Source organism: Aotus nancymaae, unplaced genomic scaffold (assembly GCF_030222135.1).
Source record: "Aotus nancymaae isolate 86718 unplaced genomic scaffold, 86718_ANA_hifiasm-v0.15.2.pri h1tg000036l, whole genome shotgun sequence".
In the NCBI taxonomy this organism is placed as follows: domain Eukaryota; kingdom Metazoa; phylum Chordata; class Mammalia; order Primates; family Aotidae; genus Aotus; species Aotus nancymaae.
In genome coordinates this window covers 46,805,970-46,823,567 of record NW_026988450.1, presented here as the reverse complement: position 1 = coordinate 46,823,567, position 17,598 = coordinate 46,805,970, and the positions used below count along the sequence as shown (strand labels likewise).

Sequence of the window (17,598 nt, the reverse complement as noted above, 5' to 3'; positions counted from 1 at the left end):
CTTTGTAGGGACATGGATGAACCTGGAAACTATCATTCTCAGCAAACTGACACAAGAACACAAAATCAAACACCGTGTGTTCTCACTCATAGGTGGATGTTGAACAATGAGAACACATGGACACAGGGAGGGGAGCACTATACACTGGGGTCTGTTGGGGGGAAATAGGGGAGGGACGGCATGGGGTGGGGAGTTGGGGAGAGATAGCATGGGGAGAAATGCCACATATAGGTGAAGGGGAAGAAGGCAGCAAATCACACTGCCACATATGCACCTATGCAACAATCTTGCATGTTCTTCACATGTACCCCAAAACCTAAAATGCAATTAAAAAAAAATCTTAGGATCGAAAAAAAACAAGGCAAATGATGGTCTTGGAAAATCGAGAGTTGTATGAGGAAGGAAATGTACACTACAGAGCTCTGTGCTGAACGATATTCACATATTCACAGAGGCAAAGTAAGCACTAGCTGATGACGCAGGCAAAGCATGAGAAGAAACGAAACGAGGAGTATAACGCAGCAGAGAAAATGAGAAGAATGAGAGTTACATCCTATTCAAAAGGCATCTCACATTGATCATGAGCAACTAGCAGGGGAGACTATTTTAAACTATGGAGGTAAGTACAGAAGAAATGTGTGAAAGAGTTTTCTGCTGGGGTGAAAAAGTGGAGGATGGGGGAAGGAGTGACGGGCAATTAAAAAACAAATCTTTTGATTCTATGATTTTTAGGGATGGGTGTGCAATACAGTGTTAAAAGCAACATTTTTTTCTTTTTCTTTTTTTTGAGACAGAGTCTTGCCCTGTAACCCAGGCTGGAGTGTAGTGGCATGGTATCGGCTCACTGTAACCTCTGCCCTTGGGGTTCAAGCAATTCTCCTGCCTCAGCCTCCTGAGTAGCTGGGATTACAAGCACCCACCACCACACCTGGCTAATTTTTGTATTTTTAGTAGAGATGGGGTTTCACCATGTTGATCAGGCTGGTCTCGAACTCCTGATCTCTTAATCCACCCGTCTCGGCCTCCCAAAGTGCTGGGATTACAGGGGTGAGCCACTGTGCCCAGCCTAAGTATCATTAATAAATGTATTTATGTGGCTCACACCTGTAATTCCAGCACTTTGGGAGGCCAATCACCTGAGGTAGGGAGTTCAAGACCAGCCTGGCCAACACGGCAAAACCCCATCTCTACTAAAATTACAAAAGTTAGCCAGGCGTGGTGGCAGGTGCCTGTAATCCCAGGTACTGGGGAGTCTAAGGCAGGAGAACTGATTGAAACCCAGGGGCAGAGGTTGCAGTGAGCCAAGACTGTGCCACTTCACTCCAGCCTGAGCAAACAAGCAAGACGGTGCCTCAAAAAAAAAAAAAAAAAAAATTTAAATTGGTTATACCACACTTGCCTATTTTGATGTGAGATTCCTTTACTCAAGCCAAACAGGAAAGGAGAGGTAAGTATACAACATCTGGGCTTATCTTTATGATATCTGGTTGAAGTAGCTCACACCTCTAATCCCAGCACTTTGGGAGGCCAAGGCAAGCGGATCACCTAAGATCAGAAGTTCAAGACCAGCCTGGCCAACATGGTGAAACCCCATCTGTACAAAACTACAAAAATTTTGGTATATGCCTGTAATCCCAGCAACTCAGGAGGCTGAGGCAGGAGAATCGCTTGAACCCAGGAGGCAGAGGTCACAGCAAGCCAATATTGTGCCACTGAACTCCAGCCTGGGCAACAAGAGTGAAATTCTGTCTCAAAAAATAATAGTAAGATATCTAGAATAAGCCGGGTGCGGTGGCTCACACCTATAATCCCAGCACTTTGGGAGGCTAAGGCGGATAGATCAAGAAGTCAGAGGTTCGAGACCAGCCTGACCAACATGACGAAACCCCATCTCTACTTAAAAATACAAAAATTAACTGGATGTGATGGCAGGCACCTGTAATCCCAGCTACTTGGGAGTCTGAGGCAGGAGAATTGGGAGGCGGAGGTTGCGGTGAGTTGAGAGTATGCTATTGCACTCCAGCCTGGGTGACAGAGCAAGACTCCCTCTCAAAAAAAAAAAAAAAGATATCTAGAATAAGGTTTCCAAACTTTTTGAATGCCCCCACCTATGATATACACTATAAGTAAGTACAGACACACAACTCTGTATTTTTTATTCGAAGGTATACATTTTTGTACATCTTAACATCTCAGAATTTTGGCTGTGCCTTGTAACTGACAGCACCTCACAGTTAGAAGCACCTAAAATAAGTGCTATTGACAACTGGTAACATCTTGTATTCAACGAATCTAAGACACCAGGAGATGAGAATATAAACACACTTTGGGGAGTTCTAATGAGAAACTCTCCTCTCACTTGAGTAAGGAATCATTTCCAGAGGCAAACAAGACAGAGGTTGATTGTATCCTCAATTTACTGTAAAACTACTGTTTTCTTCACTTCATAATAGGAGGGAGTCTATTAAAATGTAAGGAATCTTAATTCTCAGCAAAGGAGCTATCCAAATTATTTGATACAGATTGTACCCAAAATATAGAATTCACATTGCAAATATTTTCAATTGACTCCAAAAATTAGAAAATACCAAAATAATAGTGGCCCAAACGGAGTTAAAATGGTTCTGCACACTTAAGTATTATAATAGTTAAGTAAATACTGGATATTTAAATATTGAGGAAATGGAATAAGCAGTGCGCTATCACCTCGGTAACCCTAACAAAGGCATCCCAGCAGCTGCCTCTCCATGTTCCCGAAGCCCGAATGCGCTACGCCACCTGCTGTACATGACAACAACCGTTCCAGGGGACTCCAATCCCACCATGCCCAGCTGCTGACGCAAAACGTTGGCTGGAAAAGGAGGGGTGCAGGGACTGCTCAGAACCTTGGATATCACACTCCCATTTCACCTGACTCCCCACCCCACATCCTTCCCTGCCACCTCCCTTGCAGTAATGAAAAGGGAAATACATTCCCAGAAACCTTTCCTAAACTGTAAAAAGATAAAATTCCATGCCTCATTTGTCCCTAGAGTAAAATCAATATGGACTCTGAGGCACCTTATTAAATAAGTTCTGTGTGTGTTTTATAGTAAAATGGTTCACAACGAAAACCAAGTTTATTTCAAGTTCCAGAACTTTAAGTTTCAAACATCCATGTGTTGATCTGACTGCTCCAAATGTCTTCTCTAACACACTGGGATCCCCCAGACGCAAAGCCTCCTGACGTTTACAAGGGCTCATGTAGTTTTCTCTAATGTTGCTCTGGGATGAAATAATTGGAAAGTTAGACGGCTCGGAGATAATTTCCAGCAGACCAGATTTTTTAAAATTTTATTGTTGGAAGAATGTTATGCAGAAGTAAAGAAATGGGAGCCGAGTTAACATCACATGCTGTCAGCTTGAACCTCAGAATCACAGCCAAGGAAAAGGTTTTGGGAGAAGAATCTCAGGGGCATGTAGTCCAATCTCACCCACGATGCTCTGATACCGGAACCAATAGGTAAGTCTGTCTGAAGCTGTGTGCGTGTATGACAACGTGGGGAAACGGAGGGGCTGGGAGGTGGGAGGCGGGACTGTGGAGCACAACTATATAGATAAGAAAGCTGCCCTGGTATGCAAAATTTACATACATTTACTTACTTACTTACCCTCCCTGGTTCAAGCGATTCTCCTGCCTCAGATTCTCCTGCCTCAGCCGTAGCTGGGATTACAGGCGCCCACAACCACACCCAGCTAATTTTTTGTAATTTTAGTAGAGACGGGGTTTCACCATGTTGGTCAGGCTGGTCTTGAACGCCTGACCTCATGATCCACCCACCTCGGCCTCCCAAAGTGCTGGGATAACAGGTGTGAGCCACCACACCTGGCCGCAAAATTGACTTTTAACTTTTCTTTTTCTTCCAACTCTTTTCTCTGAGTCACCCGCCCCTGCCTTCTACTGTGTGAAAAGTTAAAAACTAGCAAACAAACAAAATCCAGAAAACCCCACTGCTTTTAAAGTTTGTGACAGTACTCAAGAACTGCCTAAATGAACAAGTGCCCACATGTTTCACTCCGCATCCTGGGCAATACAGCCAAACACTGCAGTGAGAACATGTGGCCCCAGCTGCAGTCCCACCTAGACAACAGGAGGAGGTGAGTGGGTCAGAACAGCCTGCAGCCAGGCTGCTAAGGTGGTAGTCCCCCTCCTGCCACTCAAGTAGAAGGGTGACCTGAGGAAGTTACCCTCTTGGTGCCTCAGTTTCCTCTTTTGCAACACAGAAATAGGACCTAGTATGTGAAGGACTCTTGTGTGACTGAGTTAATCTATGTAAAGCACTCGGCACAGGGCCTGGTGGGCAGCACCCCCACATGTCTGTGGAGAAACCTACGATACAAACGCTAGAGCAGGGAGGTCTAAGAGATGCAGAGAGGAGCGGAGTATCACTGCAGTCACTCAGCCCTCGCTGGATGGCACCAGTGGGCACACTGTTGAGGAGGGCAGGACATCAAAAGGTGGCTGGAGGTCGGGCCCAGTGGCTCACACCTGTAATCCCAGCACTTTGGGAGGCTGAGGGAGGCAGATCACCTGACGTCAGGAGTTTGAGACCAGCCTGACCAACATGAAGAAACCCCATCTCTACTAAAAATACAAAATTAGCCGGACGTGGTGGTGCATGCCTGTAATTCCAGCTACTTGGGAGGCTGAGGCAGGAGAATCGCTTGAACTCAGGAGGTGTAGGTTGTGGTGAGCCAAGATCACGCCATTGCACTCCAGCCTGAACAATAGAAGCAAAACTCCATCTCAAAAGGAGATGGCTGGGTCAGATGACGTTCAAGGTGTTACCCTACCCTGCAAGTGCATGATTATATATGTTAAGTGATAGTCACACACAAGACAGCTCCTGTCACTCCAGCTCCCTCAATGATCAACTATTAACTACCTCCGACAGCTCTCCCACCTGCCCGCCTCACTCTCCGCACTCTTGCCCTGGGCCACACCTTCACCGCCTCTGAAAACAGTCTCCTAGTGCTCTCTCAGCTTATTTGGGATTTTACCAAATCTATTCCATATCAACCTGTCACTTTTATTTTGGGCTTTTAAAATCAAAAGAAAAGAAAATGCTTGGAGAGATTACATTACTAAATTACAAGGAAAAAGTGATACCTAAAATTGAGATATTGGTAATTAGATCTCTCTTCTATATTACAGTAGTCAGTAGGCAAGAAGCCTGAAAGGCAATAATGATGGGCTAGAGTTTCAAACTCTTCCAGTCCAATTCCTGAAGAATCTTCTTGCTCTCCTTGCTCCCCTCACTGTCCCCTGGGCCCTCTGCTTCATTTACACAGATGTCAGTGGTAAAACTCTGTCTCTTTGTGAGCTGTTTTAATGTGCATGAATTTGGTGTCTACGAGACTGAAAGGCATGTTAAATTAATAGCCAACCTAGTAATCACTCTTAGGCAAAGCCTTCTTCAAACCGTTTTAGAAAGTTAATTATGACTTTCATGATGTGAAAAAAATAAACATTATGCAGTCAAGAACTTGTTTCTAACCATATCCAACCTATACTAGGAAGTAATAACCTGCTATTAAAAGTGGCAGGAGTGCATTGGGAGGCCGAGTTGGGCGGATCACCTGAGGTCAGGAGTTTGAGACCAGCATGGCCAACATGATGAAACCTGGTCTCTACTAAACATACAAAAATTAGCCAGGGGTGGTGGTGTGCACCTGTAGTCCCAGCTACTCAGAGGCTGAGACAGGAGAACAGTGTGAACTCAGGAGGCGGAGGCTGCAGTGAGCTAAGAACACACCAAGGCACGCCAGACTGGGCAACAGAGTGAGACTCTTATCTCCAAAAAAAAAAAAAAAATGTGGCAGGAGGGAAAACATCAAATTTTTCATGCACAATTTTTGAAAGTCATTGCGACCACTGCTAAATCTGACTCTATTCCCATTCTCCTTAGTCAGGCAACACCTTGTTCTGTGGTTTTTGACAGCCCAGGGTCAGCCTTAATTAATCTCAGGTGCCTCAAAGATAATTTATTGGGAGATGGATACTGGGAAGATAATCTGGCCTTTGCCCCAGTCACCACTCACCTTATATGTATGTATATAAATATATATATATTTTTTCTATTTATTTTCTGAAACCAAAGCAGCCACACTCACCTTTTTTCAACTGCGTTTTTCAAGGAGTTAGACTCAAAAGAAGGCCCCTATGTATTGAAGGGGTCTTTGAATTCAAGGTGGAATTGAATTGTTTTCATTTTTGAAGTCAAAACAATACGTTTGCACGTAATGTTAATCTGGATAAGCGCCTACAATATGACATGGCATAATAAATACCATGAAGTTAAAAATTTTCTGTTTTTCCCTAAATAGGAATTTTCCTGTATTACCCAAGACTATGATTCTTTTATCCAGAATCAGAATTCTTATACTATGTTGGCTAAATATCAATCTCACTGCTTTTTCAGCACCACAATTCCAGAGGAATCAGATTCCCTATCTTTAGATTTAACATAATACTGAAGAAGATAATTAATAGCAGTAATAGTAAAAACAAACCTTATAATTTGTACTTGCTATATAATAAATTTTGCTGTGTAGTGTATTGTTCAATAGAAAACCTAACCCCCAACTCTGCTTAAAATTAACTAATTCCCTGTAAAACCTGCCTTATCTATTCTCCTCACATTCTCAGCAAAGTTCCCAGGCATCTCAAGACTCCAGTTTTTCTTGCTGACCAGCTGCAAGGTCACAGGGCAAGATAACACCCAAATACTGTACAGTGCATTTCTAAAAACGCTATTTTTCAAATATACATCACAAGACATGTTACAAATTACTTAACTGTTCTTTGTTCTGGCTTCTGTAAACCTATTAGTGGCTACATCATCCTGGATGTATAAAAAGTACCCCATTTTCTTTATCGGGGCTCCACCTTGGGATGCTAATCTGCTGAGCCATTGGCCACCTTAATAAAATCCTCCTGTTTCACCCATTGGTCTCTCCAGTCTCCTGGATATTCTATAACAATATTGAATGTTACCATTATGTAGGCCTTTTATTAGTGTTAGTAAATAAGGTTGCACAGGTTTAAGAAACAGTTTTAGAAACGTTAATTTGTGTCCAGGCACAGGTAGCTCACGCCAGTAATCCCGGCACTTTGGGAGGTCAAGGCAGGTAGATCATCTGAGGTCAGGAGTTCGAGAACAGCCTGACCAATATGGTAAAACCTCATCTCTATTAAAAATACAAAAATTAGCCGGGCATGGTGGTGGCATGCCTGTAGTCCCAGCTACTTGGGGCTGGAGAATTGCTTGAACCTGGGAGGCGGAGGTGGCAGTGAGCAGAGATCGTGCCTCTGTACTCCAGCCTGACAGAGCAAGACTCAAACAAAACAAAAACAACCCAAAAAAACTTAATTTGCATAAAATTAAGTTACCATAATCTACATCAGCAGTCCTCAACTTTCTGGCACCAGGGACTGGTTTCATCGAAGACAAGTTTTCCAAGAGGTTGTTTGGGAGAGGGTGTGATGCTAGTTTCAAGATGAAACTGTTCCACCTCACATCAAGCATTAGCTTCTCACAAGGAGCATGCAGCCTAGATCCTCCCATGTGCGATTCACGATACGGTCTGTGCTCCTATGAGAATCTAATGCTGCCACTAATCTGATAGGTGGTGCTCAGGTTGTAATGCTCGCTGGCCCACCGCTCACCTCCTGCTGTGAGGGGGCCCGGGACTTGGGGACCCCTGATCTATACGATTTGTATTTAAATGTTTTTCCTTTTATGGCCAAATTTTGGTAGCAGTAGAGAGTGTGGTATTACACAATATACACCCACCATGTCATTTCCATAACACTTCCCTAAGAGAAAGGGTGTTCCAAGGCACTGCTGAGGCCCCAGGGAGCTGCAGGGACTCAAAGGGCACCTTGGTATACTTTAAATGTTCAAGGAAAATGTGCCAGTGCCTGTTAGGTACTGTTCTAAGGACTACCATTAAGTCATTTGGAGATGATTACTCAATAAAATGAATAGCTACATATTTATTTCAAAGGCCTAGGGTGCTGGGGGGCAGTTGTCAGGGGATGACTCTAAAGCATCATAAACAGAGTTTGTGACCTTCTGTGTTAGGCATTTCTTTCAAAACATGTGGTTTGGTTTAGCTGGGAAACTGGAGGAGACATTAACCCAGGGAATGACCTCCGATATCTAATAACTCTTCTTTATCCTCCCTCTGAGAAGAATCTGGGAAAGAACACATATGGATAATAATATGCATACTGTTTTAGAGAAGAGGAGAAAAAAGCACTTTTTCTACCAGCAAAAGCCCCAGTATCTTTCCACAGAGGTCAACCCGAAACTATTCAGCCTGGGAGAAAAGCTATCTGGCTTAATATTTAAAAGTAAGTGAAAGCAAGGCATGACACGTTACTATATAACTGTAGATTCCCAGCAAAGATGTGAACAAAAGACAAACACTATTACACATGGTGAGGTTCTTCACATAGCTATGGAGACCAGGGAAAATGAGATCTAGATCATTCCAACCCCCATTAGAATCTCGGGGGAGACTTCAGTAACTTTGGTTTTCTTAATTGATAATACTAACATTAACTGCTTTAGTTCTAAGCAATCTTTAAACATGCAGAGCCCTGCTTTAAAAAGCCAAAACCGAAACAAAAAGCCTGTCCTCTAACCCTAGAAATCCAGATTATGGTCTCCAGAGGTCATTTCTTATGAAACATAGGCAGGGCTGCCCGGAGAAATGGTTCGTTCCAGGCCTGGGGCAAGAAATAGACAAGATGAGCCTAGAGCATCTTGTCATACCAGACAGTAAGAAAGTGATCATAGACTGGCCAGCACAGTGGCTCACGCCTGTAATCCCAGCACTTTGGGAGGCTGGATCATGAGGTCAGGAGTTTGAGACCAGCCTGACCAATGGTGAAACCCCCATCTCTACTAAAAATACAAAAATAGCTGGGTGTGGTGGCATGCGCCTGTAGTCCCAGCTACAAGGGAGGCTGAGGCAGGAGAATCACTTGAACCCGGGAGGTGGAGGTTGCAGTGAGCTGAGATCATGACGCTACACCTCCAACAAGCAGCAGACACCAACTGGGTCTATCTACCTGGAGACAGAGTCAGATCCCACAGGTTAAGGGCTCAATCCGCAAAAGTGTCCCCTCCCCACTCTGACACACTGCAAGTCTGGGCCTCAGGAGCTTCTGACCAACTAGCCTTCAAGTTAAGGTTCCCATGACATTTTGGACTCTTTGGATCCGATTACTTTGCTACAGCAGCTCACAGAACTCAGAGAAACCATTACTAAGGTTTACTGGTTTATTATAAAGGACACTGCAAGGGATACAGATGAAGAGATTTGTAGTTATGGGGGAAGGGCATGGAGTTTCCATGCCTTTCCTGGGTGTACCACCCTCAAGGAACCTGGAGGTTCCTAAGGATGGTCAGCTTTCCTTCCCTGAGGGTATGAGGCTGGACTGTCTCTAGGCAAGGTCTTAAGACCCACAGTTAGAAAGAAAGGGAGAGATTAGAATCCTGCCTTAGGGTAGGAGTTAAGTCAGAGATTCCTTAGGCCCTGACACACCTAGGGTGATAACCAAAGACTAACAATGGCTATGAAGTTGTGAGCCAGGAACTGTGGATGAAACCCCTTTCCTAACACCACAATATCAAAACAAGCACCTGCAATATGGGCATTATTCTCTGCTCTGAGATACTTCTAAAAGATGGTGGCTTTATAAGCCCTATGTGCCATGAAACTTACAAAGAGGTTCTGATGTGTTTTGTTTCACAACTTCATTGGTTCCTCAAACTTAAAAATCTCAAACCTTGCTTATATTTTTCATTAGTTCAGTAGGACACTAATTATGGAGTTGTTTTTTTTTTTTTTTTTTTTTAAAGAAAAAGCAGGAGGGCTGGGTATGGTGGCTCACACCTGTAATCCAAGCACTTTGGAAGCCAAGGCGGGCGGATCACCTGAGGTCGGGAGTTCAGGACCAGCCTGACCAACATGGTGAAACCCCATCTCTAAAAAAAATAAGTAAATAAAATAAATAAAAAATACAAAGCAGGAAAAAAAATATAGATAGCTAAACACCAAACAATTTGCCTTCTGCAAAAGTTAATGGGTAAAACAGGCTGGCCACGGTGTCTCGCCTATAATCCTAGCACTTTGGGAGGCCATGGCAGGTAGATCATCTGAGGTCAGGAGTTTGAGACCAACCTGGCCAAATTGGCAAAAGCCTGTCTTTACTAAAAATACAAAAATTAGCCAGGCATGGTGGCAGACACCTATAATCCCAGCTACTCGGCAGGTTGAGGCAGGAGAGAATCACTTGAATCGGCGGGGGCATGGGTGGGGGTCATGGAGGAGGTTGCAGTGAGCCGAGTTCACGCCACTTCAGTCCAGCCTGGGCGAAACTCAAAAACAGTTAATGGGTAAAATGAACAAACAAAAATACCTGACAACTTAGAGTAAAGGGGAAAAATTCCTAAACCAGTAATTTAATCAAAATCACACCAAAAATTTTGAGCAGATATTTCTTTGAAGAGAGTTATAGACCCAGGAGTGATTTTTTAAAGGGGTTGAATAGAACACGTGATTACTGTAATTAATACACAGAATTCTGCAGACTCCTAAAACGAGCCTCCTCAGCATCTGGGTATGCCAGGTTTTGTGCATCTGGTCACGGCTGTCTATTAAACCATTGCTCATGCATATTTGATTGAACTCAAGAAATGGAAATGTGTGGTGAGCATACAGGAAAACTGTTCATGCATAACATGCTTTAAAAATCCCACAGAGTTCTCAGTAATACAGCATCTTACACTCATATATTTAATACAAAGTCTGTAATTGTTTTATTCTCATTTATACACAAGAAAGTAAAGTGAGGAATAGGCTGGATGATTTTGGTAAGGTTAGAGTGAGCAAGTCACCAGAAAAAACAAAAACACAAAACTCTGCTCTAGTATAAATGTGACCTCCTACCATTTGTGTTCCTTTCACATGTCCAGTCCATTCCGTCCTGTCTGATCCTATCCATTTTGACCCACCCATCCTGTCCCATGCCACACAGTGACAAGTCATCCATTGCCATCATTTTCGCTAACCTCGCATGGAGCACTTTCTGGTACTGAGCATGACATCAGTCCTGTACTGAAAACAGTTACGACGGAGACACCCTGAGGACTTAGACCTTCATCTTACCATGAACCAGAAAATTTCAAGATAATTTACATAAAGTCTGTATGTTTTCATGGACTCTTCCAGTGAAGACACATTTTCAAAGATCTTTTATGACAGGTTTGTAATTTTAAAGTATGAACAACTAGTAGCAGAACAGAGATCATCTAAATTCTTTTACTAAGAATACATACATAGGGTAAGTTATGAAGACATAATAACCTTGTAGTTTTTTTACCTACCTGTAAACATCGCATCTCAGTTTATCTTCACATATAAAGTGAGATAACATAATGTCATACAATGCAGAAGCGATATCTAGAATTATATACCATGGTTTAATAATGCAAGTTTAAGATACATAATTATGGTAAGGTACATTTACTATCTATCTGTAATATGTTTTAAAATAAACCAGAGTTGAGCCATCTACATGTTAATGTCTTGTAAGAAAAACAAAATACATTTCATTTCACTTTAAAGTTAAATGAATGTTTTGATAACGAAGATGAATCTTTTGATAACTAAGCAGCTCATGAGTATGTCTCAATAACAATGAAAATATAGCAGACACTAGAAACATTTAAAGATCATCATACAGTAGAGGTGTGGGCGAGATCTCTACCGTAAGGGACATCATACCTACCGTATTGTCATTACTGGTAACGTAAACCAGGACATCGGAGGAGTTCCTGCCATTGATGTATCGGTAGCAGTTCCAAACACAGCTAATCAAGTAACCCTGAAAATGAGGAGTGATCATCAGATTTTTAATTTTCAAACTGCAGGTAATTTCAAATACCACACAGATAAAGCCATATTATAAAACTTTTATTGACATAAGCAATAAATTCACATACTATAACAACACTACTAAACCAAAGTCCTTAAAAGTACAAATGTTGGGTATACTAACTTCCTGGCACTGTGCTAGCGGAGCCGTATTCTATCACACCAATGGGGGTGTCCGGGTGGTACTGCGGGAAGGTGGCAGGGAGAGGGGTTGAGAGTTGAACAAGAAATTTCTAAGACTAGGTGTCTGGAAAGAACGAGCACACAACTATCATTTATTGCTCCTGAATTCACAGAACCATCGAATGTATTAATCCATTTATCACCATACTTTAACTGCTTCTTTGGAAATTTTTATTCTACATGATTATCTGCAATTTTATTACACAACCAATTTTTGTTTTTAAAATTTCATAGCATATAAATTTATCTCAGTCAATAAAATTCACTAAAACATTTCCCTTTTATTAATGAAATATCCGACAAAGATACTTAAAAATAATTACCAAAATAAACACTGCTTAGAAATAAAACATGAGTTCATGGGAGATGCTTAAGCTATGAACTCTGTACTTTCATTCTGTCATTTGTAATTGGATTATCTAAATACCTAAACATTAAAATTCTCTGATTAAAAGAAGTTTAAACATACAGAGATACTAGATTGCTAAAATCCAGGAAATACACTGCTTATGAGAATGTAAAATGGTTGTAGCCACTCTAGAAAAGTCCAGCAGTTCCTCAAAAGGTTAAACAGAGTTACAACACGACCTAGCAATTCCACTACTAGGTATTACATATATAGTACATATATATACACACACACACACACACACACACATAAATATAATATACATATATATACACATATATATATAATATACATATATATACACACACACATAAATATATAATACACATATATATATTATATATCCAAGAAAATGAAAATATACATCCACACAAAACTTGAACGTTCACAGCAGCATGATTCATAAAAACCAAAAAGTAGAAGCAACCCAAATGCGCCTCAACTGATGAATGGATAGACAAAATGTGGCACCACCTATACAATGCAGTATAATAGCAATAAAATAAAGGGGTCGGGTACGGTGGCTCACACCTGTAATCCCAGCACTTTTGGAGGCTAAGGTGGGTGGATCGCTTAAGCCCAGGAGTTCTAGACCAGCCTGGCCAGCATAGTGAAATCCCGTCTCTAATGAAAATACAATAATGAGCCAGGCATGTCTGTAATCCCAGCTACTTGGGAGGCTGAGGAAGGAGAATCAATTGAACCCTGGAGGCAGAGATTGCAGTGAGCCAAGATCGTGCCACTGCACCTCACTCCAGCCTGGGTGACAGAGACAGACTCCGTCTCAAAAAAGAAATAATAAAGTAAAAAAGACAACATATTGTATCTGCATGAAATGCCCAGAATAGGCATTCTCAAGGGTCTTTGCAAGGCTATATGCATTCACTTACTACACACTCCGAAGGGGGAAAAATGTTGACCTGCTGTCTTTAAAAGCCCAGGTACTTCTTTCATTGACCTGATTTCTTATTTAACACTTCTGCAATATTGATTAGAACTATTTAGTGTATTTCCCAAATTAACTGGCACTGATATAGTCTTCCCATCATCTATCTGCAGAGTTAGGTGGTAAGCACTATCCTTTTCTGTCAGGACAGAGCAAAGCTGACAAGTGTCTTGTTTGGGGGCTTCAAAGAATCGTTGTGGTGGTAACACTTATCACAGAATAAGAGCAAATTTTGGTGATGAGAGGCATTAATCCAGCAAACTGATACATGAAACCAAAACATGCATACCCCTACTTAAAACTAACAATTACTGAGATTTAGCCAGGCGAGGTGGTTCATACCTATAATCCCAGCACTTTGGGAGGAGGCGACAGGGGAATCACTTGAGCCCAGGAGTTCCAGAGCAGCCTGGGCAACATGGCAAAACCTCATCTTTAATAAAAATGGAAAAATTCACCTGGGTGTGGTAGTGTGTGCCTACAGTACCAGCTACTACTGGCCAGGTGGGAGGATCACCAGAGCCCAGGACACAGAGGTGGCAGTGAGCTGAGATCGCACCAGGCCACTTCTCTCCAGCCTGGGGCACAGAGGGAGACCCTCTCTTGAGAAAAATAAAAATAAAAAAATAAACTAATAATTACTGAGTCTCTACGTGCAAGGCATCAGTTTAGTGCCTGGAGGGATGTAAAAATGAAGGCACTGGCCAGGGCCCGCTGGCTCACACTTAGAATCCAAACACTGAGGGAGGCTGAGGCAGGAGAATTACTTGAGGCCAAAAGTTTGAGACCAGCCTGGATGACATTAGTGAGACCCCCTCATCCATAAAATATTACATAATATATAAGAAAAATACATAAAATAAAATTTTATCACACGCGTACACATTTCTCCCAGGTTGGAGACATTGCTGTGAACAATTTGTATGGTGTCATTTATGAGATAATATTTGTGTTTTGCAATTTATAAAAGCAATATAGGGCAGGTTTTTCTTATTCACTACCAAACCCCAGTACTAGAATAGAGCCTGCCACATGACAGCTTCTTAATAAATATTTGCTGAATAAATGTATAATGCACCTTCCCATCCATTATCTCAGTCATGCTGCAGAATGTTTTATTAATTAGTATTGCTATTTAATAAATAAAGAAACCAAGGCTCTGCCCGCAAACCTAAAGGTAGTACTCATAACACTGAAAAATAACTAAAAGAGTATAACTAAATGCTTGAGGGGATGGACACCTAATTTTCCATGATATGATTATTCTGCACTGTATCAAAATATCACATGTACTCCATAAATATATACGCCTACTATGTACCCACAAAAATTTTAAAAAATTAAGTGCATTCAAAAATATCTTTTAATGTCTATATTAATATATTAATATTATATTTTATTTTGCTATGGTTTTGCTAATTTAGACTATATGACTAGTAATGATGAACATGGTTATACCTTTATAAATAAATAAATACATAAATAAATAAATAAAATAAAAGTCATAGTGATAGAAGCCAACCCTAGGTCCTCTGACTCAAAGTCTGATGTGGGCATTTCAAGTAAGTTCAAGTGAAACTATTTAAAAGATTTTAAAAGCCTGTTTAAAGATAACTGGGCCAGGCATGGTGTTTCACATCTGAAACCCCAGCATTGTGGAAGGCCAAGGTGGGTGGATCATGAGATCAGGAGATTGAGACCATTCTGGCCAACATGGTGAAACCCCATTTCTACTAAAAATACAAAAGCTTAGGCTGTGAAACCCCGTCTCTACTAAAAATACAAAAAATTAGCCGGGTGTGGTGGTGTGCACCTGTAGTCCCAGCTACTCAGGAGGCTGAGATGGAAGGATGGAAAGATAGAAGGATGGAAGGAAGAAAGGAAGGAAAAAAAGAAAATTGGGGAGGTTATAGCTTCCAAGTTTCTGGTAGTGGCAGAGTTAGCTTGGTCAGACAAACCTTCCTGCAGCAAAGATTTTAAAAATCTAGAAAAATTGAGGCGGTCATGCAGGCAGCGGACACGGGAAGCCAGATTCCAGGCATCATGTACCACGAATTTAGTGGCTTCACACAGAAGTTGGTGGGAGCATGGGCTTCGGAGGTCTATAGCCCGCAGGGAAAGCCTGTGGTTTTCACAGAAGCACCACTTATCATATTTGCCACACCAACTAAACTGACCTCCGATTCCACAGCATAGGATTATGCCGGGAAAAACAAAGTTCCAGAGCTGCAGAATTTTTTCAGAATGCTGATGGTGTGCTCATCCACCCGAAATGAGGCCTGCCTGACCAAATGCTTTACCGACCACCATGGTGCTGACTGTAGGAGGGACCATCTCCTGCCTGATCGCCCTCTATGTGGCTTCGCAGTCCAAAAGCAAATGAGTTAGGCTGCAGAGGACTGGTTGTTTTTTGGCATAAACGCTTTGAATTTTCCTTTTCATTGTTAAATTAATTTAGTTTTTTATTTTTATTTCTTTTGAGATAGAGTCTTGCTCTTTCGCCCAGGCTGGAGTACAGTGGTGCAATCTTGGCTCAAGGCAAGCTCTGCCTCCTGGGTTCCAGTGATTCTCTTGCCTCAGCCTCCCGAGTAGTTGGGATTACAGGTGTCCACCACCACACCCAGCTAATTTTTGTATTTCTAGTAGACACAGGGTTTCACCCTGTTGGCCAGGCTGGTCTTGAACTCCTGACCTCGTGATCTGCCTGCCTCTGCCTCCCAAAGTTCTGGGATTATAGGCATGAACCACCACACCCAGCCTAATAAATTTTTTTTACTTGAATGGCTTAACATTTTTGCAAGAAAAATAGGAAGGTATGAGGATGATATTTTAGTTTGTTTATGAAAGGCATACGGCTTGCCAGAGTTCATTTGACAGTTAAAGCCATTGTTTAAAGAAATGGTGCAAGGCTGGGCACAGTGGTTCACTCCTATAATCCTAGCACTTTGGAAGGCCAAAGCAGGTGGATAGCCTGAGCTCAGGAGTTCAAGACCAGCTTTGACAACACAGTGAAACCCCATCTCTACTAAAATACAAAAAATTATCCAGGTGTAATGTGGGTCTGTAGTCCCAGCTACTCAGAAGCCTGAGGCAGAATAATTGCTTGAACCCAGGAGGCGGAGGTGGCAGTGAGCAGAGATTGTGCTACTGCACTCTAGCCTGGGTGACAGAGCAAGAATCTATCTCCAAAAGAAAAAAAAGAAATGGTGCTGTGTGTTTGTGCTCCTGATTTCTTTGGAGGTTGTGGATGAAGGTTACACACAGGCTCATTAATGTCAGTCTGTGCTGAGGACCGCCGGGACTTCAGGTTACGTCTTTGAGCACGGGGTACAGAAGCTTTTATGGATTGGGATGTGGCTGTGGAAAGAACACAGAAGCAAAGGCCATGCACATGAAATGAGGGGTTCGAGTTAGTAGTCACCTCTGGGATTTTTTCCATTTTGCAGCAAAATCTTAAAAGAATTTGTAGCCTGCCTCTATTCACTGGGCATTTCATTTCAAAGGGTTATTTGCCTCACCACCTATCTTCAGAGAAATCCTAATGTGTAATTGTGTGTATTTACTCCACCATGGGAGCAGAGAACACCTGTTTAGTGCTGTACTTTAGACTGGTGTCTGTTTTGTTAATGCAGTTGTGCCACAAACTCTCCTTTATCTTTTAAAAATGTTATAGCTTTAAATTACAAACATTTTGACTGTGGAATAAATACATGAATGAAAAAGAATCTAGAAAAATTACTCACACACATAAGTCATGGGAGAGTGACCAAAAACAGATAAAAGTCAAAAGGGAGTCTACCCTTCAAAGACAAACTACAATGAGTGAGATGTGACAGCCTGTGGCCTTTCTCCAGAGGGCACTGCCAGCTCTGCCTGCAGCCTGGATGGCAGGCAGCCCAAACCTGTGTGGGGCCAAATACCAGCCATGAAATTGGAGCAGAGGAGTGGGAGCTGCAAGGCTATAAGGCCCAATGTCCATGTGTAAAATTCACTCACATCCTTAACCACTGAAGGACACACAAAATCGTGGTACTTTATGATGGAAATTTTAGACTCAATTGATTTCATT

At 42.0% G+C, this 17,598-nt stretch overlaps 1 protein-coding gene and 1 pseudogene across 2 annotated transcripts in view; one reads left to right on the top strand and one right to left on the bottom strand.

Annotated features, from left to right (window-relative positions):
- The window catches only part of LOC135277975 (lysosomal-associated transmembrane protein 4B-like), a 45,976-nt gene that overhangs the window by 12,109 nt on the left and 16,269 nt on the right, over positions 1–17,598 (bottom strand). For both annotated transcript variants that reach the window (XM_064384126.1, XM_064384127.1), the window contains exon 5: positions 11,846–11,941. In XM_064384126.1, the coding sequence (XP_064240196.1) occupies positions 11,846–11,941 (96 nt within the window). The remainder of the gene's footprint in view (positions 1–11,845; positions 11,942–17,598) is intronic.
- On the top strand, positions 15,573–15,912 carry LOC105719645 (cytochrome c oxidase subunit 7A-related protein, mitochondrial-like; annotated as a pseudogene).